We start from the raw sequence: 23324 nt of genomic DNA on the forward strand, positions 1-23324 counted from the left end.
AGTCTTAATAACAAAAAATCTGACGTGTACACCACATGACTTCCTTGTACGGAATATTCAATTATACGCATTTTTTTCTTGCATTTCATTTAAACTTATTGGATGGAATTAATTCGTCGATAGCGCATAAACCACAACAGAATAAATGCACCCCAAAAAAGTGATGCCCGGGCGGACCCTCCCCCCCCATCTAGTTACGCCACTGCCAGTAAAGCCATAACAACGAAAACCACGTCCAAAATGACCGCCCACAGTTCCATATGAATATTGATCTTCTGTGGAGAAAGTCGTCTTAAAAAGGTAACTTTCAATACGGATGTTCATGATAAAATATTTTTCAGAAATAAGGCTCTATTTTAAAAATATATCGTCGTGAGATGTTTCACGTTTAAATTATCAATAAATTTCTTTGTAATGCTCATTCCAAAAAATATTGCACTATGAATAAATATTTATTATATTATTAGGATGTCTCGCAGATATCAAGGGCAGATATGAATTACGTAATAACGGTTGCATGAGAGAGATTTCTCCGCATCTCTACGTCATGCAAAATTTTAAGTTACCTTTCTTAGTCTGGTAGCGCCATCTAGTGGATAAATATTGATTCTTTTCTCGCCTTCTTCGCTAGCTAAAAAGAATGAGACTCTTATTTATGTTGCATTTTTATTTATTTATTTTCATATTTAATTTTTAATTTGAGAAAGTGGTTAGGTCGTTTAAAATCATCAAGTTGTTTAGTTGTATAGGTTTTCGAAAATTTATTCCATTATGTATATGTATTCTGTTTTTTGGTAAACAAAGAATTTTTATATATTGATAGATTTTTGAAGATGCATAGTAGAATGTTTTTAAAGTAGGTAATCGAAGAGAAAATTTATAGTATTTCATTAGATATAATTGTAATGAATACATTAGAAGTAATTAATTTCAGTTAACGAACATTTTACTATTTGAGTTAAAATAGCACTAAGAAGGGAGGAATTAAAGCAACAAGAATCAGCGTAACAATCATAAATTTGCAGGATTAGTTTCAAAGGTTTAAATACAGAACCTTCTTCATCAGCTGAAGAAGTGATGTGATCGCCATTCTTTGCCATTTCATTCTGCAGCTGAAGACGAAAGTTCTATATTTAAACCTTCGAAACTAGTCCTGCAAATTATGGATAATATGTTAATTCTTGTTTCTTTAACTACTCCAGTGAATGAGTTTATTAATAAAGTAACTTTATTAAGTAATTAAATATATTACATAATAAAATTTAAGGTAATTGATAAATTATTTTCATTATTAGTAACTATTATTTATTAATTATTCAAAGCTACTCATTCATAATTCTTGTTTCTTTAACTACTCCAGTGAATGAGTTTATTAATAAAGAATTTTATAAATTAACTTTATTAAGTAATTAAATATATTACATAATAAAATTTAAGGTAACTGATAAATTATTTTCATTATTAGTAACTATTACTTATTAATTATTGAAAGCTGCTCATTCAAAGGCTGGGAGTGATTTATAGTTAACAATCTGGTAATTATGAGTGGTTTGGCTAGGTATTTTGATTGCTAAAAATAACAAAACATTAAAGGATGTTCTTTCACAAAATTATGTTAAATCTAAATTGCTAAAAATTTAGTATGAAGAACTTTTTGAAACTGTTGTTTACAAAAATTGACTTAAAAATATTTTTCAAGCAGGGGTACAAGAGGTGATCCTTTTCAGTGGGGTACTAAAATTGTCTAAAAATTTAAAACATCAAATTTTAATTGAATTTAACTTTGGGGGCGGAATTGGGAGGTGAATTTTGTAGAAAATAAACCACTTTTTTTACTTCGATATTGGTATTTTTTCAGTTAGATAGTTAATAAATTTCATAGAATTATACTTTTGCATTCTTGTTTTTTTTTTTTTTTTTTTTTTTTTTTTTTGTTAAAAAAAACAAGAATGGATGGAGTTTGTAAAAGGTCCTTCGATGGAGTTTGTAAAAGGTGTGAGAGAGGATGCAGTAGCTCAAAGATTGCAAACTAATTTTTTTTTCTTTCTTCTTAGGTACATGACGTATATGCTGCATATTAGGTAATGGAGACAGGTATGTATCGTCTGACGTATAAACATTTGCAAAACACATATTGCAATTAAAACAGAACTTACAGGAAAAGCTGCAATTTTTAAATGTTAATATTACCTTATTCTACAAAAATATATATATTACCTTATTCTACAAAAATTACCTGTAATATTAGGTATCAATTAAGAGAAATTTCAAAGCACGTAAAGATTTTTAAAGCGTACTTTTAAGCATATATATGTAAGATAAAAAATGTGTAAATCAAAATTCTCTAATTTGCAGTTTTAAAATAAAAAAATCTGATGTCTACACCACATGACTTCCTTGTACGGAATATTAAATTATACGCATTTTTCTTGCATTTTATTTAAACTTATTAGATTGAATTAAACCTACTTCGCCGACAGCGCATAAACCACAATAGAATAAATGCATTCTTTAAAATTTACTTTGTTTACCATAGCGACACTCTGGCGCTAGGTTTACTTACCAGTATTATATTTCATTCATATTATAACTCAGAATGCACAAAATGTATATCATTTAAAGAATTATCTAATCGTTGCCACATGTTCTATTCAAATACTATAATAAAGCTAGAACTATGTATAAAAGAAATTAAGCAAACAAAACAAAACAGAAACAGTTTTTCACAGGCAATTGAGTATTTCTCATTTAATTAATTCAGTTCTCACTTCGTGAGAAGGCAAAAATACATAAAAACTGAAAATATCTATATTTAAAATTACGAAGTAAATCTTAAACACTTATATTCTCGAAAAAATTCCAGAAAGGATTAAGCATGATTTAATTCGCAATAATAAATGAAGGCGTATTTTTGTTGTTGCGAAGCTACGTTTCTCTAGATTGGCAACAAATCCACTACTCTGCTGTTTCAAATGTAAACAAGCAATGGCCGCCATCAAAAAAATTATTAGGCTTAGCGGCACTTAAACAACTTTAAAATTGTTGATAATTCTAAAAATATTGCATACAGATTTACTAAAGGCATAGAAAACTTAACCGGAAGATGAGAACAACATAATTCAATCATTTTTAAAGCAAAAAATGTACAATTTACAAATATATAAGAGTAAAGAAACTGAGATCACTGAGCCGGGTAACAGAGTGGATATATATATAAATATATTTATATACGTTTGGTGCGGCCGATTGCAACCAAAATACGAGGTGCACATCTACATGTTATAGCAGTCCTATATACAAAATTTCAACGTTCTGAGGCTACTCGTTTTTGAGTTATGCGAGATACGTACATAGGTTCGTACAGACGCCACGAAAAATTCTGTTCAGAATTAATTTTAAAGCAGTTTTATAATTTTTTTGAAGGAAAAGAGTATTTTATTCTGTCCTTACGTACAGATATCACGCAAAAACATCGTTAAATTGCATTCGACAGCGGTTAAAATGGATATTTTCGTTGAAATATGCTGCCTGAAACTTTTCGCGATTACAATACTTCCTTTTTACTTCGTACAAGGAAGTAAAAATTTGCAGAATTAAAATCAAAATTCTCTAATTTGCCTTAATCCTCCATTTTAATTTGTTTATTTCCCCTTTCTATCCTAAAAAATAGTAACTGCTGATAATAAATTTCTCTAAACTGCGTCATGTCTAAACTAATCCATCTCGACTGATTCTTGCCTAACGCTAATGACTCATGCCAGGTACTTCAATAATGTTTCAACCTATAATAATTTCAAATTTGCAATCGAAACTTAAAATTAAGCAATAAAAATAAAGCTGAACCAAAACGAAATAATCCTGAACCGGATTTTTATCTTAGACATATCGCATTCTCTCTCTCTCTTTTTCACGTTGCTACTGCCAGCTTGCTAACGCCTGTTGCTTGTTGTCTTCAAATGTGTTTAATAATGTGAAAGGTACTGATATAGTTACTATATCACTTAGGCGCGGTTACTGTACCAATTTATCTTTGCTGAAAAAATGTTTGTTAGCTAAAATAGAGAAATATTACACCAGCAATGACTACCGCACTTCGGCATTCCATTATATATTCTCTGCCTAGTCAACAACTTTCTAAATCAGACGTTCCCAACACGGTCGTTTGACCTTCGATGAAAATTTAAAGGGCGTCAGTGATGGTCAAGGGGTCAACAGCCGAATACGCATCAGCATTTGATCAGTATACTTAAAATCTCGTTAATTACGTAAATTTATTGATAAAATTAATAATTAATAATTCATTGAAATAAAAATACATCATACAAGGTCTTTAAAACACAGGCATTCGCTAGATATTGGACCTTAAGAGCCATCCGACAGAAATATCCCAAAATAAAAATTTAAATCCTGATCAAACCAACGTTATTGGCTTTTCGCTCTTCTTAACTAGTGGAAGCAGGTTTTAGTCAAGTTAGTAATTTACTATAGAAGACAAGGAAAAGCTGAATATTTTTTTGGAAAAGATGATTTAATAATTAAGTTAAGCATTTTTATGTCAAGTGTAAAAAATGTGCATCAGTACATCAAGCGCAGCCATCACATTCATTAAAATCAAACTTTGGAAAATTAGAAGCTATAATTTTGTTTCTAACAACTCGCTTATATTTGTAAAATTAAAAATAATAACAAAAAATAATAATAATACATAAATCTAATTAATTTTTTTTTAAAAAAAGCTTTGTTCATATTCTTAGTCTAATTGATATTAGTCCAAAAGCGGCTTTGTCCCTGAGGGACTATTGTTTTCGTTTTGCGATTTTGCGTCGAATCACTCTGAATGTCCGTTTCACTTTTCGAACTGTTGCCACCCAGTATTATCGCCCCGTATTATATTTGAACAAATTAAATAATGAAGAATCTGCATAAATGTATGTATGTTTCTCGCATTGTGATAAAACAACGGTACCGACAGCCATCCAATTTTGAACGACGTAATCCTACTGCGAATATGGGCATCTGGAAGCCCAAATTTGAAATTTGGAATTTGTTTTATAATCGATTTCATATTTTGCAAAACATTCACGAATTTTTTATTAACAAACTTGAAGGATTTCAAAGCGAGCATGGCAAGGTTATACAGAAAAGACATTTTTATATCCAGCGCGTGAGACTGTGTATCGGAAATTCTAAAAATATGCTCAATTTAAAACTGTTTTGCGATATTGCTCTTGAACTGAATTTTACGGTTTAAGTGCGAAGAACATGATATTTAATAAATAAGGTGTAGAGACATTAGGTACTTTGGAAGCAGGAATGGTGAAAAATGAGCAACGCCTTCGCCGGGAATCGAACCACGGACCTCTGGAATACGCGCCCAGCATGCACACCGCTACACCACGAAGGCACGCTAAGAAGGCGGAAGAAATACCTTATATACTCCCTCTTTTAAAGGGCGACTGGGATTTTAAGGGATCTCCAAATTCTGGTGATTATTCTGGTGACCTATTTAACCACCAAATTCTGGTGATGAAGAGTCATCATTCACCATCTTTTAGTTTGGGCACTACTGTAGAGATATTAGGTATTTTGGAAGCAAGAGTGATGAAAAATAAGCAACGCCTTCGCCGGGAATCGAACCGTGGACCTCTGGAATACGCGCCCAGCTTGCAGACCACTACACCACGAAGGTACATTAAGAAGGCGGGAGAAATACCTTATAACGGTAACACACAAAGCGCTAAAAAAACGCCGCTTTGAACGTAATTTAAAATCTCAAACCTTTAAGTTTTTCATTAAGTTACTTATTCACAATTATTTGTATTATGACTATGTTGTATATTGTATATTATAAAGAAATATGCAAGGGTATCTATGAACAAAACTATTCTTATAAAAGGGGTCTCTATGCGATAAAAGCAGTGCAGTATTTACGTATAAGCTACGGAAGCTATAGCTTAGAGGCCCCCCCTACTTTCTATTGGGCCCCAAAAAACCATATTTGGCGCTGACATATAATAACTGTACTTATATAAAGGGCCCTATATTTCAAATATCTTAGGGCCTTATCAAGTATAAATCCGGCCCAGGATAAAAGGGTTGGGAATGCCTATTCTAAATAATTACGCACACACGCACTTATATAATAAAGTAAACAACAATACTGGTGGCGTAGAAACGTGCAATGTTGAATGCGTAATTAACAGCAAACTCAACAGCCGAGGCAGAATAAATAGCAGCCGCAAAAATGGGCAGTAAAGTTAACAAAATATTCGTGAAATTAATCTAAAATTTCACCGTATCCAAAGTTTTGTGTAAAAACATCGTTAAATTTTAATGTTCACTCGGTAAAAAAAATATTAAAGCTTTCAGATTTTATATTGTGTCCAAAGGGGCATTTTTTCATGCGGGGGGGGGGATTCAAAACGGAATTTGAAAAATGATACAGACATTCAGTCATTCGATGCAAAATACCGTTAGACATTATAACGCTTCTGCGTTGCTACATTACCATCATAAAAACAGTAAAATATGTAAAGAAACCTCGCGCATAAATAGCCGTGTTTGAAGATGCATGCGATGTTACTGTTAATGGAACACTTTGAAATCGTTGAGTTTCTTAATCAAAAATTCATTAAAGTTTAACAAAGTATGAAATAGATCAAGGTTCCAAACCACGGGGATCGCAGAACCTGCAGCAGGAGGTCGGCAAAAATTTTAGCAGTTTTGATATTTCTTTAACTTATTATAATAATTTTACAATTACCAAATACGAGTATTTTTACACAATGTACCTGAAAATAGATAAAGATAGGACAATACAGGAAAAGGAAAAACAAAAACGTTTCGATACATTCCTTTTATAATATAAACGTTCATTTTCCTTGCTTTGCACTTGACGCTGTCATTTCGTCTATTAATTATTTAAAATTTTCGCATTGTTCTATGTCTTAAAATTAGGAATTAAAGTTAATGACCTAAAACTGCAATAGTATATTACAGTACAAGTGAAAAAACTGACAGTTTCACTCACGCGTGTGCCGGATTTGCGCAATGCTTATGCGGCCCACAAAATTTTTGTAAATACTATTATGCGGTCCTGGGAATTGCGAAAAACTCTCAGTGATAAAAAGGGGTCTCAACTGAAAAAAAAATTAAAAAACCCTGAAATAGATAATAAAACAGATTCAAATTCCAAATTTTGGTTTCCAGATGCCCATATTCGAGTGGAGGACTAAGTTATTCTAAACTGGATGTCTCTGGGCACCGTTGTTTTTTTTCACAATGCTAGAAACATACATACATTCATGCACATTCTTCATTATTTAATTTCTTTAAATATAATGTAGGACTCTAATATTTGGTGGCAACAATATGGAAAGTGATTCAGACTTCTATAGCGAAAATGTCAAAACGAAATTAATAGTCCTTCTGGGCTAAAAATGAAAAATCTCTTTCCACTGGTCGGATTAACCAATTTTAACTTATGCGTTTTGACACAAAATTGAACTTTTTCTGAAATGATATACCGTTTTTTTTGGAACGCGAGGAGATTAGTATTTCCTTTTTTAAATTTATGAAGTAAAAAATCCTATGTGTACACCACATGACTTCCTTGTACGGAATATTAAATTATACGCATTTTTTCTTGCATTTAATTTAATCTTATTGGGTTGAATTAAATCTACTTCGTCGATAGCGAATAAACCACAATACAATAAATGCACTCTTTAAAATTCACTCTATTTGTTTACCATAGCGACACTCTGGCGCCAGGTTCACTTAACAGCGTTATATTTCATTCATATTATAACTCAGAATGCAGAAAATTTATATCATTTGAAGAATTATCTAATAGTCGCCACATGTCCTATTCAATTGCGATAATAAATCTAGAAAGATGTGTAAAAGAAATTAAGCAAACAAAACAAAAAAGAAACAGTTTTCACAGACGATTCAGTATTTCTCATTCAATTAATTCATTTCTCACTTCGCGACAAGACAAAAATACATAAAAACGTAAAATATCTATATAAAAAATTACGAAATAAATTTTAAACACTTATTTCCTCGAAAGAATTCCAGAAAGGACTAAGCATGATTTAATTCGCAATAATAAATAAAGGCGTTATCTTTGTTGTTACGAAGCTTAGTCTCTCTAGATTGACAACAAATCTACTATTCTGCTATTTCAAATGTAAACAAACATGGCCGCCATGTTATTTAAAAATTAGTCTTAACCGCACTTAAACAGCTTTTAAATTGTTGATAATTCTACAAATATTGCTTGCAGGCATAAAACTGTCTTAAAGACATAAAAACCGTATTCGGAAGATAAGAACAACATCAAACATTTTTAACTGCGTGTTTCTCATTTTTAAAGCAAAAAATGCACAATTTGCAAAAAGAGTAAAGAAACTGAGATCACTGAGCCGGGTAACAGAGTGGATATCTATAAATATATTTATATACGTTTGGTGCGGCCGATTGTAACCAAAATACGAGGTGCACATCGACATGTTATAGCGGTCCTATATACAAAATTTCATCGTTCTGAGGCTACTCGTTTTTCAGTTATGCGAGATACATACGTACGCACGTACGTACAGACAACACGAAAAATTCTCTTCAGAATTCATTTTAAAGCAGTTTCATAATTTTTTTGGAGAAAAAGTGTCTTTTATTCTGTCCTTATGTACAGATGTCACGCAAAAACATAGTTAATTTGCATTCGATAGCGGTGAAAATGGATATTTTTGTTGAAATATGGTGCCTGAAACTTTTCGAGATTACAATACTTCTTTTCTACGTCTTACAAGGAAGTAAAAATGGGAGCATGATTACGATACATCATTTTAATACATGGTATCATTGAAATGTTATAACTAATTGATGAATGAAAAATTAAAATACAGACTTATTCATCTAGTAAATAAAAGCAATTCAATATTTATGGGGTTGATGTTACAACAGCCTTACAAACAAGTTTACGTTTAATTCATGACCTTGTAGCCTTTAAATGGAGAAAAGTTAGAAAACGCTTCGACAGAAGACGGCAGGCTTTGGTAAACTTTCGAATTTCAGAATGTTCAATCACTTAAAGGTTACCACCTTGGAGATTTATGTCATAATATTTACTGCAATTTGGACAGCCGCCATTACAGAAGTTGTGCTGTTTGGCATAATATCCGAATTGTGTAATATCGAGACAACTATCTTGAAGTGCAAAATGTACTACGTATAAAATCGTTGTGTTTTTAATCATTTCGTAAAAACGATAGAGTTTATCCTCTTGCGTAATTTATCTTTCATGTTTTTCATGCTTAATTCTCAGAAAAATTGTGATTCCTCATTGCTTTCATAAAGAACTTACAACTAATTTTATTATACCAATAAAAAGAATATTCCCTTTTACTTCCTTTTTTGAATATGTATTTTTATTGTATGTTTTACTATACGTGGAATTCTTACGATTTTTATTTAATACATCTGCTAGGTATTTTGTTCACTTTAGAAATTGAATGTACCGTATATCCTCGCGTGTTTTCCTCCTCGTAAATCTCCAGATTCCTTGCGTTTTCCCTAGCATTTCAGCGCCAAGTTCTGAAAAATTTAAAACATATTTACGTTATTTTCTTTTTCTTCACTGCGTTCAGAGAGCTTCCCTAAGTTTTAAAGTGGGGATGTGGATTCATTCACGTAGTGATAGTTTTCGTCTTACTAACAAAGACAAACACTCAGCTATCAGTGAATATCACGCCAAACCTTTGCTTTCTAACTGTTGACCTTTATGCCGCAGTCTATTTTCCTTGAGTCACCAGCACATTCAACTTCTCTAATTATTTACGGATGGTTTAAGGCCTAAGGAGTAGCAGAGACAGCAATAAGAATCGGCAAAATTCAGGTTACAGGGAAGTAGAAATGAAGATACCTTATCAGGTACTGTAATATTAATATTATTATGTATTTTTATTAGAATGTAAGTTTCTTTTAAAGAAATAATATTTTGGTAGTTACCTGCAATTTATCCATAACTACGTTTTATTTAACATCCTAGTAACTCGATGATTTTAAAGCAACGTGTTGCCATTCGGCAGATGAGATATTAATGCTTGAAATTTAATGAAAAAATAGAACGATTTAACAGAAATGTGTTGCCACTACTCCAAATAAAATATTTTTATCTTCCACTCGCCAGTGTGTTGCCATTCGGCAAAGTGTAAGATATTTAATTTTTTAAAATTTAATCTGTATGCTACTGATTAACAAATAAGCGATTTAAAAGAATAAACGCAGGTTTTAATTCATTAAAATCATTACGTGTTTTTCTTTTTTTATAACTCTTATTTATTAGGAATTTATTGCTTTCATTATCAGCTTTTAATGCCTATTCCTGGAAATATCTCTTTGAAATATCCGAAACCTTCAGTTTTAAAAAAATGCAATTAACCTTGTAGGATTCTCCACTGTGTAATTCTAAGTTACAGTTGAAAGTGAAGAATCTTAAGAAGTAGTAAGCGAACAATCGCTTGAGTTCGTGTACATGAAACAACAAGCAAGAAAGGTGAAATAACCCTTTATTATTCCAACTAAAGTTTAACGAAACTCCGTCTTGGAGTTAGTTGTACAATAAAGCCGACACTTCGGCTTGAACTTAAGAGACTAAGAATTAAACTAAACTAATCTTAACTAAAGAAATAAAGTTTACAATTGGGTGCCCCTTGTTTTTTTGGCAGAGTTGGCCCCTTAACGCTAGTTGACTACGAAGCTATCAAAGGCCTAAAGTACGGCCGAGCTTAATAATAGCTTACGAGAGAGTAGCCTAAAAAGGCGGACGCGTGTGCAGCCAGAATAATCTGGTATCTCTCTCATTAAGACTGTAGAACTCTTACTGAAGAACTGTAGTCTCTTTATTTATTTATTTATTTATTATTTTTTTATTATTTTTTTTAAGTTTACTATGTGCAATAATTTAATAGGTTACAAATTTCCTCCATGCAGGACCAACGATTTCACAAAAGCTCTATAAATATATGACAGTTGTGTCAGGATAAGCACCCGCATGTAGACATTTAGCAAGTCCAGAAAATCCACGGCAGTAAATTTTTCAGGCAGAGTCCTCCTATCTAACACAAGTTTCTGTCTATTCTAACAGCGATTCTTAACAGTCTTTTGATTGCTTCTTTGCTTAATTCTAAGTAGTCCCTAACAGGATACTCTTTCCCCGTACAACAACATCCAAGCTTATATGTAGACTTTATGAGGCTCTTAGCCGTCTATTCTTAACAGTCTTTTGATTGCTTCTTTGCTTAATTTTAAGTAGTCCCTAACAGGATACTCTTTCCCCGTACAACAACATCCAAGCTTATATGTAGACTTTATGAGGCTCTTAGTCGTCTATTCGGCTGCGTTCCCGGAGCAGGATGGAGCAGAGAGTAGATGGTTTCTGCCAGGAAGATAACACACTGTGAGGCTAAGGCCAGGTCAGTGGTCTTCCTTGGTGACGCTCACTCACTCACTCACTGTAGAACTTCGCGGTTATATACCGCTCTTCGTCGTTAGCATTCAGACGTGATTCTAAAACCACGTTCTGGCCGGAAGTGGTAAGTTGAAATTAAGAATCGATAGGAAAGGAAGTTTTACTCAAAATTTAACTGCTAATAAAATTAACATAATCCTTACAACCTTCTGTAGGATGATTACCGATGGTTGCAAATACTATATTTAGTCGTCTGTGAACAGAGTCGTAGCTAGGGTTTTCAGCGCCCAGGGACAACTGAAGATTTCTCGCCTATTGCTTGCCAAGTATGGAAAACATTGTACAGTCCAGCAGATATACTTCCGTGTGAAAAACTGGAATAGTGGTAACTGCACCAAGCGAAGGGTTAAATTACTTTTTTATTAATTCTTTAAAATTTACAATGCGTCAGCTCGACGCTAACAAACTTCGTCTCTGCTTGGGCGGTAACTGAAAAATCAGATAACGAAACTAAAATTTGAAGCTATTTAACAAGTGATAGAACTAAACTACAGGGCTAAGCGAGATACCGTTACTTAAACCCCTTTCGAAACTAGTGGCAACAAGTAAATGCAATTAAGCCACGTGAACCAGCAATAAGCAAACGTATCTACAGCAGAGGGGGGGGGGTTGTAGCTTAACTCTCTTTTCTTTCCCACTGAAACTCGGCTTTTATATCTTCAAAGTAGAAATTTGCATTCCTCCACCCGCGCTACAAAATTTAAATACACTCTTTTGCAAAAAAATCGAAGCACCATGAAGGAAGTAGTTGTTTTTGATGAAATTGAATATGTGTATAGCTCATATACAATTAATAAAATTATTAAAAAATCAAGGTCACCTGTTGACGACTCACAATCATCCATTGTGTGTTCAAATTAGTAGTTGGTGGAACTTACCCTGGCGGCAATGCATGCTTGAATTCGTCGAGGCAAGGCGTGGTAGAAGTTCCTAATGTCATCCTGTGACACATTCTGCCAGGCATTCATCATTTGTCGCTCCAGATCTGCAATATTTTGTGGTGCCCGAATCTGGCGGCCTACCTTGTTCCAGACACGATCGATTGGTGAAAGGTCTGGTGACCTTGCTGGAAAAGGAAGGGTATCAACCGCACGGAGACAGTCCAGAGATATGCGAGCGGTATGTGGCCTGGCATTGTTGGAAAATGGCCCCAGGATGACATGCCATGAAGGGTAATGTAACCGGCTGCAGGATGGTATCAATATATCGTTGAGCTGTTAAAGATGTACGGAGGATGACTAAAGATGACCTGCTGTCATAAGAAATAGCGCCCCGCACCATCACACCAGGGGTTATGCCTGTATGCCTTTGTAAAACAAAGGCTGATAGGGTCCCCTGGCCCCGTTCTATCCAGACACGAACACGGTGATCGTCTGCTTCAAGAGTGCTACAATTATAAAATTGTATTAAAATATTTTGTTTTGTTTTTAAAATGTGTTATTTATTTTTTCTTTACTGAAACCGGGCCCCTTCAAATTGCGGGCCCTAGTCTGTCTGTTTCACTGACTACCAATAAGTATTTGGACACCTATGCAAATGACGATATCTGCGGTCCTAAGGTACGTCACGGACTCCGCCGGTACATATCGTGTAGGAAACAGCATCGGCTTTAGTCGCATGCAAGATGCCTCGCAGTTCGGAGCTGATTTCGAGAAAGGTATAATTATCGGGTATCACAAATGTGGCCGATCCTTAAGGGATATATCTAGCGATCTGAAGTACCCAAAATCGACAGTGGCCTATGTGATTAAGAAGTGGAAGGTGAGCGGTGATTGTTGGAATGTGCCCCGAGTCGGCAGACCTACGAAACTGGGAGATAGAGACCGACGAGTGCTGTCCAGAGAAATTCGGAAGAACCGCACCCAACCGATAGCCCTCATCCGCAAGGAGTTTCAACAGGCATCCGGGAGTATTGTTTCAATGAATACCATCCGTAAGGAAGCACATCTGCTTGGTTTTCATGGTCGTGCTGTTGCCCATAAGCCTTTGATCACAAAGTCCAACCGCGCTGCTCGGTTAATGTGGTGCAAAGCACATCGAAATTGGACCGTAGATCAGTGGAAACGGTTTCTTTGGAATGACGAATCAAGGTTCACCCTTTACCGTTCGGATGGCAGGGTCTGGGTCTGGCGTCTACCTGGAGAACGTCTCCTGCCAGAATGCATTGTGCCAAGAGTCAAGTTTGGCGGAGGTGGAATTATGGTCTGGGGGTGTTTCTCCTGGTATGGGCTGGGACCCTTGGTCCCCATTCATGGTAAGCAGTATCTCAGCCAGCAGTATCTATATATTATTATTTTTTTTAATGGCGGGCACTAGCCAGTTTTAGGCTTTCGGCACTACTAAGGCCAGAAGTGGTGGTCATTTTATTATGAAGGTACCTAATAGGCGGCCACTGTTACCTCCTAAGAAGGGACAGACAATGCTTTCTCTGGGGTTCGAACCAGGGCCCATCAGTTTCGCAGTCGCTTTATCTACAGTGGTGGCCAAAATTGTGGACACTTTTGGAAATTTTTATGTTTTTGAACTTTGTATGCTTATAGAAAATGTTCCGTTTCGCAAAATGCAAACTTGTATGTATCATTTTAAAGAGAATTTATTACTGAATTCAATATAAAACACAAAATTCAATTATTTGCAATACAAAAGAAAAGTTATATGTACTTTAATATAAATAAAAAACACAGTTATGAAGTGGTTTGTAATGTCTAGCTTTCCTGGCCAATCACTGTTCTTGTTCTTGAACCAATCAAATGTTAGTAACTGCCAGTGGAAGCTGACATCATGTTTACACTTGAAACAATTCATTATTTTGCTTTGTTCTGTAGAAGAAGGACCTGTTTCTTATACACTGCAATTACAAGTAGGAATTTTTGTAAAAATTTTTAATATTTAGTCAAGAAGCAATGACATCAAATAAAAGAGTAGATTGGACACCTAGAAAGAGATGTAATATTATTGTGTTACGAGAAAGTGGTCTTTCCTATGCTGAAATTCCAAGACAGGTGGGTGGTTCAGTGACTACATCTGGTGTCCGAAAGTTTTGTTTACGGTATCAGGAGACAAATTCAATAAAAAACAAAGAAGGGAAAGGCCGAAAAAGGTGCACCACATCTATTGATGACAGAAGAATAAAAAGACTATGTCTCCAAGATAGAAAAATGTCATCAGCGGCCATCAGAAGTGATCTCAATGATGCTGGTGTTTCTGTCAGTTCAAGAACAATCAGGAGAAGATTAACAGATGTTGGACTGAGAGGTAGAATTCCACGAAAAAAGCCTTATCTTAATTTTCAGCAACGAAAAAAAAGACTACAGTGGGCAAAGGAACACATTAATTGGACAGATGATCAGTGGTCACAAGTTATATGGAGTGATGAAATTAAGATATCGTTATTCGGTAGTGATGGGCGAAAATATGCAAGACGTAGAATAAGAGTACATCCTGTCTGCATTCAAGCAACTGTGAAGAACCGAGTTAGTGTTATGATTTGGTCATGCATGTCAGCAGATGGTATGAGTCGCCTTCATGTCATCGATGGGACACTGAATGCCAGAAAATACATTGACACTATACTAGAACCAAAACTTCTACCTTCCATCAGAGATCTCTTTCCCAACAATGCTTCGTTTATTTTTCAGCAGGATTCTGCTCCTTGCCACACGGCCAAAATATCGAAAGAGTGGTTTCGTACAAAGAGCGTTAAATTGTTGTCATGGCCAGGAAACAGTCCTGACCTCAATCCTATCGAAAATTGGTGGCACCGTTTGAAAACTCTTGTCCGAATGAGGCGCCCGTCAAATAAAAGGGAGCTCATTGAGGCTACAATTGTTTCCTGGCATCATGTAATAACGAGAGAAGAGCCTAAAACTCTTGTCAGCTCAATGAAACTTCGATGTGAAGCTGTAATCAAAAATAAAGGGTACCCTACTAAGTACTGATAACTCACTGCAATCATCACTATCTAAAGTATATCGATAACTATTATCGTTTAACTTTTTTGTATTGCAAATAATTGAATTTTGTGTTTTGTATTGAATTCAGTAATAAATTCTCTTTAAAATGATATATACAAGTTTGCATTTTGTGAAACGTAACGTTTTCTATAAGCATACAAAGTTCAAAAACATAAAAATTTCCAAAAGTGTCCACAATTTTGGCCACCTCTGTATATGTTTGCTTATAGCTATTGTAGAACTGTCCTAAATTATTAAAACTTCTCCGTTTTCTAACTTAAACCTTGTAGAGACATTTTCGAAGCAGGAGAGATGAAAAATGAGAAATGCTCTCACCGGGACTCTAACCACGGACCTCTCGAATACTCGAGTGTGCTGGCCATTACACCCCGAGGGCATGCTAAGAAGGCGGGAGAAATACCTTATATATTCGCCCTATTAAAAAGCGACTGAGGATTAGGGGACCCAATCGTCAAATCCTGGTGCTGGATTATCATCATCCACCACCTTTTTAGTTCGGGCGCCTTTGTATAGGATGCTGAGAGACGTGAAAAATGAGCAATGTCCTCGCAGGGACTCGAACCATGGGCCTCTGGGCCCTGTGTGTTGGCCATTACACCACGAAGGCATGCTAAGAAGGCGGGAGAAAAACATTATAACCTTATCGAACATGTGCGGAGGCTCACATTTGCTTTCGGTCCCACATGCTTTTCATCTCTATTTGCAAATAACATTTATTAAATATTAGCGAAAGGATTTTATTTTACTTTTATATACTGTAGAGTCATTAGGTTTTATTTCGGAATCAGGCAAGATGAAAAATAGCAAACGCCTTCGGGAATCGAACCACGGACCTCTGGAATACCGGCCAAGCGTGCAGAACCACGAAGGCACGCTAGGAAAGTGGAAAATACCTTATAATACAACATCGGTCATTAAAAAAAAAACCTGCTTGTTGTGAAAAAAAGTTTTTACTTTAAAAAAAGTTCTGAAAATGAAACTCGCATAAATATCTAGACACTTTGAGGTAACATTTTATAATTAATAAAATCATGAAAATAACGAGTCATTCACTATTTTGTTGGATATCTTCTAAGCTAAAATTACATGATTTGGCACAGATTGAAGTAAGTGTATGAATGTTCCAATCCTCCGTAAGAATTGCTTTTAGTAGAAGTGTTACCGTCAAAGTAGGAAATTCGGCATTCTACAGAATGCCTAGGCATTGTATATAATGCCTAAAACTAACCGGCAATGTATGAGACGATTCATATTTCACACATTTCCTAGGCATTCTATAGAATGCCAAATGACAAACCGGCAAAATATAAAATACATTTCCGATTCGTTTCGAAGAACCGAAACTACTTACCAGAAGTTAATAAATGATGTAAAAAGGCCAAAATGACTACTGAGAAAGAAGAACGGGACTACTGGGCCACCGAATCGCTAGGTTGTGATGTTTGTGGAAAACAAAAGTACATTCATTTAATCCTGTTAAAGAAAGCGTCAGTACTATGCAGTATTGCATCACGGACGCTGAGTTATTTTTCGTGTTTCATGAAAACTAATTTGAATACTGCACAGGAAAGACGTGACGGAATGTCGAAAGCACTTTCAACCAATTACAAAAATGCTACACGTAATGATATTTAACTGTAACAACCACCTTTGTAAGCTCTGCCATAAAAAACAAAAAGGTATTAAAAAAGTCACTGATATGAAACTTATGATTGTTTCTGAATTTAACTTCTATTGTCAGGTAGATCTTACCGATTCCCAGTCTCAGCCAGATAGAAAATACAAATTTATTACGCTGAATCAAAATCACCTCACTATCTTTGTTTTTACATATTTCGAAGAACAGTTTTTTTAATGGCACTCTTTCATTAATTTTTCAAAATAACGTTTGTATTTTAGAGGAATGGACGTCTTTTAAATAACAGCCTTATCATAACCTTTTTTTTTTTTCATATTTTACCTAAAGAGCATTTGTCATTCTATAGAATTTTTCTAGGTATTATATACAATGCCTAGGTAAAGTATATAATAATTCTCTTTTTTGATACTTTGCCTAAAGTCGTCCGGCATTATGTACAATGCCTAGGCATTCTACAGAATGCCGGCGTTTCATACTTTGTCGGTAACATAAGTTTTAAGAAAAATCATATTTTCTTATTCATTTTTGCAGTTCAGTTCATACATGTTCGATAGGATTTATGTCTGTAGAATGCAGAGGAATTTTGATTATTTCAAGACAGTTGTATAATAACTACAAGCGAACATTTAGGGCTGTATATTTAAAATCCTTATCCCGTAGGATTTGAATATAATTTACATTCCAAGTTTTCTCTCAGACGCTTTTAAGTTTTCCTTAATTTATAGATTTATACGAATTATTTTCTGAAATACTTTCGCATTTCTGAGGCAGCGAAGCATCCACAAATCATAAAGTATTAACTCCCGTGTTTAACAACTGGCAAATATGTAATATTCAAACCTTTATTCGAGTTTCACCGTAAAATAATTTTCCCATTGGACCCAAATGTATTAAGTTTTGACTGGTTTGCAAAATAACATTGTTCTTCTAATATGATAAATATTTACTTACCGTTGATTTTGCCAACCTCAGATTTATTTTCCTTGTTTTCTTGTTGACGGAGAACTTCCTTCTTGCTGATCGACCAATGTATCCATTAGATCTAATGATGCTTCTTAAAATTTCAGGGATAACTTTTAATTAAATATGTTCTATTTTACAGCTCTAATTTTTGGTTTTGCTTGATTTTTCTTAAAATAAATCCCCGATTCCTTCGTGTTATCTTGGAATACGTTCCAATCTTCAATGCGTTTTAAACGATTTCATTTGACTTTAATCTTTTTAATACCATCAAATATGGTTGAGCGCTATACACATAGAATATTCGGGGTATTTTGAATAGTTTACCATCTTTAAAATGAATTTAAACTAAAAAAAATTAATTCTAACAGAATTTGTCGTTAATTTTTATCGGCTCCTCATATTCACTTCAAATACAAAACTTCCAAATACAGACGATAATTCTTATGATGTATTTTTATTTATATTTTGATAAACAAGTAATAATTATCAAATGCAGACGATAATTCTTATGACGTATTGTTATTTAAAACAAAACATTTGTGGCAAGAAACATTGCCTTCCATAAAAACAATAAAACTTTCGAGTGTCCGAATTATTATGTGAGTTACTGATTAACATTTTATAAATAAACTATTTTATTATGCGGAGTATTTCGTTGATATTTATTTTGCAACAAGCAAAGGTTAAAATAGACAAAAATATATTAGCAAAAAAATCGAACTCAGTGTTTCAGTATTTAGTATAAGATTTTCGCAAAAATGCAAGTGTCCGGAAACAAATGTGAGCTACTGTATAGAATAAATAAGAGAGTTGGACAAGTGAACATGATATTTCTTTAATAGCACAAAAGAAAGTAACTTTGACGGGAAAATGACTGAACGTTCGTGTACGGAAACATTAGTTGTATCAAAAGTTCTTGAAAATTAGCATTTTAGTTAAAAGACATCCCATAAATATTAAAATGTTTTGTTGCTTGTATTTATTATTTTTTAATATGAATTGTGTCTTCTGAATCTCCAGATACTTGTATGAGTTTGTTTCTAGCACTTTCTGTGTAAATTATTTTAAGAAACGTTTTGAACATACTTTTTATCCAAATCTTGGTTTATAATATGGGTTATTTAAATGTGGGTAAATATTATATATGCGAAAAATATTTGAAATCAAGGTGTTTTCAGATAACTGAACTGCTTAACGAGTTGGGTGATTAAAAGCCCTATAAGTGTTTCTTAATACTTTAAAATTTTAGCTTTTTTTAATATATCTAACTGATACATTTAACTTCTAATATATTCATTTGATAATTATGAATATTTTCAGGTTTATTGTAATTAATGAAAGTAGTGCATAGTATGTCATTTAATTCAGTAGTGAATCATTTGTTTTTCATTCAATACATATTGCAAAAACATTTGGTAGAGATATTTTTAATATTTTGGTTGTTAATATACTTTTTTGTGTGAATGTTTATATACTGCTAATTTTCTGTATTTTATTCTAGACTCACAAAGCTTATAATTTATTGTTCAGTCACTTTGAATTCCAACAGAGGAAAATTTTTTTGATTGTTACCAGTTTCTTGTCATCATAATACATTCCAAATATAGCAGCTTTATTAATCAGACTAATGTTGCCTTAAGTGATAAATATAAGAATGTTGGGCTTAAAAAGAAAGAGCATTTTCATAGACGAATCGAAAATCGGTGCTTTACTGAACGATTGCGATGTAACTGATAGTAAAAAAATCAAAATTTTCATATTTGATAGTGAAAGAAAACCGTGTTCTGAAGTCAACAATGAAAGAAAAGATATTGGCTGTGCTTCAGAAAATAAGATATGCAAGAGTGTTGCAGAATATTGTACTTCTCAAGCTGTTGTTTTATGCAGTTTCAAAATAAATAGCTACAAGTTAAAAACAAAGTCAATTAATCAGAAGTTAGTACATAAAAGTTATTATCTTCAAGATATATATCAGTATCTGAAAGAAAAAGAACGTAATAACTGTCCATTGCCTACTTACATATTAAGGCAACCGTGGATTTCGTTGTCATCTCGTAATATTGTTATCGATGCCTTAATTTATGTTACATATGTACTGGAATTCGATGATAACGTACTTTTCCTTTCTGTTTATTATTTAGATCGTTTTTTATCTCTTGTTTTTGTCAAAGGTACCAAACTGGCAGCTGTTGGTTTTGCATGTTTATTTATCGCTTCAAAATATGAAGAAGCAACCACTGATAGATTAGAAGATTTTGTTCCTTTTATGAAAAACATATGTACAAAGAAAGAAATATGTGAAATAGAACGCAAAATTCTAAAAACATTAGGTTTCGATATAAGTGGCCCAACAACATGTTTCTTTCTAGAATGCATCTGTTCTACGATGGAAGTATCTGATGCAATATTTTTTTTTGCTTTGTTCATCTTAGAAATGACACTGATGGAACCTGACTCTTTTTTAAAATTTTTGCCAAGCAAACTTGCAGCTTCTGCCCTTGTTGTTGCAACTAACATGCTGGATATTCCTTTTTGTGAAAAAATGCTACAAACTTCTTCTGGTTATAGCCAAACTGATACAAATACCTGCTGCAAACTGTTACGTAAATTGTACAGAAAATTTATATCTCGTCCAAGACGTTCCATTTATGAAAAATATAAATCATCTGATTACCTCAGGGTTGCAGATTTGCACACAAACGTCATGTGATTGTATAAAATAAAAGTAATAACTTGATGTAAAATCCTGTGACTGTATTTTTAGTTTTCATTATATGTGATATATTACAATTATATGAATATAACTTAATCATAATCATGTAAAGTACCCTGGTTCAAGTTTAAAAAATAATTATGAATGATAATGTTATTACACTGCAACTTGCTGTGATGCGTCTTTTCCCTCATAGTGATTTTATACATGCAATTGTAAATTTAAGTATAAATTCTAGAAGATTGATCTTAGATATTTAAAAACTGCAAAAAAATAATGAATTAGGAAAAGTTCTTAAGAATTAATATTTTATTTAATTAAAAAAATTATCTCTTTGTTATTAATAAATTTTTAAATCTCAGTATCATGTTTGTGACAGTCTGTTTCATATTTTTAAATTATGTGAAATATTTTTGCTTTGTAGTACTTTAAATGTTAAGAGTTGCAAATCGTTCGAGTTCCCTCTTTACGCATTTTTTTTTTTTTTTCGTTAAAAGCATTTAAAACGGTGTAAAATTTTATTCTGTAAAAAATATTTTGCTTAAAACCTTTTATTTACGTTAGAAATATCTAGTCATGTTTTCTTACGTGATTGTAGCCCACCAGCGGCCGAGCGGTAAGTCGCTGAACACTGGTAGTTCGGTCCGAGGTTCGAATCCCGCGAACGGGCTGGATGCATTGGTGTTTTCGTGGTTTTCCCCATGTGTAACGTGTATACGAGCCAGTTTTTCTTAGAAAGTCCTCCACGAAGGCATCCCTGCTTTTAGGCAGGTAGCCCTAGTGTGCTTTGCCGTAATTAAATGCACCGCACCTTATATGATTGTATACATAATCCTAAAATTTTGAAATTAAATAGACACTAACCGGTAAATCAGGTATATATTTTTCGAGGGGGGGGGGGTAACTGCAGATTCAAAGTTTTGGTTTGTATGTTATATCTTGTTTAAAACGATCAGTATCAGCAGTTTTTGCATTGTTCTAGAATTTTTTTAAGGTACTCCTGCCATATCCGCAACGACTGGAAAATTAAGTTAAAATTATTCAGGATATTGTGCATAGTTCAAAATTAATAGGATATTGTGGGGGGGGGAAAGTTCAAAATTATTAAAGGTATTGTGCATTTTATACTTATTGGAGTAAATAAGCTTGATCTTGATTAACTGCGTATGTTCAAGTTAAATATCTATAATAAATTATATTAAACAAATTATTAAATGATTATTCAAATATTGGGTCAGTCATAAATTCGTGCGCATTTTTGGCAAATTTATAAATAATATAAAAAAAATCACAATTTAATATTTTAATCAATTATATATTTCCCTCTATTATCTGCAATGTCTCGCCATTTTACAGGCAGCATTTTTATTCCATTGCTGTAAAAAGACTCTGGTTTTGAAAAAAAAAAAAGAAAACTTGAAAGTTCATTGTGTACATCTTGTTTAGAATTTAATTTTTTCCCAGTAAAAAATTTTGTAAGGCACGAAATAAGTGAAAATCACTTGGGGCAATATCTGGGGAGGGGAGTAAGCAGGATGTGGCAAAAGCTCCCAATTAAATTCACTCATTTTTTGCGGCGTTGTTCGAGCCGTATGTGGTCTACCGTTATTCATGATAAAACAACACTTTCTTGATATTTACCCATCGTAGGCAATTTTTGATCAGTTCTGAGTTTAGACGGCAAAGTTGTTCACTATAAATTTCTGAATGAATCGTTTGATTTGGTTCTAACAGTTCAAAACGTCCTGAACGGGGTTCATCAACAATGCTGCTTTTTCCAACTTTAAATTTTCTAAGCCATTTCTAGGCAGTCCTTACGCTAATAGTGTGTTCACCATGTACACTATTAATTTTTATCGCTGCAAACGTGGCAGATTCACCACACGAAAATAAAAAATGTAGCACAGCACGTTTATACTGTTTACATATATTAATCTTCTATGGGTACTAAAATGCGTTCGATATTTACGAAAGTTGGTAATGAATTGAATAATATGTTAGTCAAACGATGACAAGTTTCAACAGGTTCAAAATTGTATTGTTTTAGTAAATGCGTCATAGTGAATTCCACGCATACTCTTAATGCGCACGAACTTATGAACTGACCCGATAAATTATTGGCAATACTAATTTAAATACATTACTCCAGGGATGACAAACCTATGTCACGTGACAGTTTTTCGGTGGCCACGCCAGAGGTATATAATATTAAATTACTTTTGTTCACTTACATTCACTGAAAACAACATTACAAAAAAAAAAAAAAAAAAGTCTTCAAAACTGGTATATATATATATTAATTTAATAAATATTCTCTCATTCGTATAAAGCTAATTTAAATTTTAAATTATGAAAATTTAACTGTATAGAAATAGAAAATGGTTAATTATTGCTGCGAACTACTTTGTGATATCATTCAAATTGAGAGAGCATATGTAAATTAAGTGCAAGTATCTAAAATCATGAAAAATTATTTAATAATCCTTAAACTTTTAACGA

At 33.5% G+C, this 23324-nt stretch overlaps 1 protein-coding gene across 2 annotated transcripts; it reads left to right on the forward strand.

The window, feature by feature from the left end:
• The first annotated feature begins 660 nt into the window (after positions 1-660).
• On the forward strand, positions 661-22863 carry LOC118183046 (cyclin-A1-like). Of its 2 annotated transcripts, XM_035352457.2 has the most exons (3): positions 661-856; positions 2055-2094; positions 19614-22863. In XM_035352457.2, exon 3 carries the CDS (start codon positions 19767-19769, stop codon positions 20820-20822), a length of 1056 nt encoding a protein of 351 aa, XP_035208348.1. In that variant the 5' UTR covers positions 661-856; positions 2055-2094; positions 19614-19766; the 3' UTR covers positions 20823-22863. The 2 variants fall into 2 exon arrangements, with proteins under 2 accessions (XP_035208348.1, XP_035208346.1); XM_035352455.2 differs by lacking the exons at positions 661-856; positions 2055-2094 and adding an exon at positions 9531-9936.
• Positions 22864-23324: the final 461 nt, after the last annotated feature.

The sequence above is a fragment of the Stegodyphus dumicola genome, chromosome 8, assembly GCF_044657685.1.
Source record: "Stegodyphus dumicola isolate Sdum_Otavi_A_Nest chromosome 8, ASM4465768v1".
Classification (NCBI taxonomy): Eukaryota; Metazoa; Arthropoda; class Arachnida; order Araneae; family Eresidae; genus Stegodyphus; species Stegodyphus dumicola.

Bases quoted from the DNA above. Each gene is read 5' to 3' on its own strand.
- LOC118183046 (XM_035352457.2), top strand. From the start codon at position 19,767: ATGTTGGGCTTAAAAAGAAAGAGCATTTTCATAGACGAATCGAAAATC.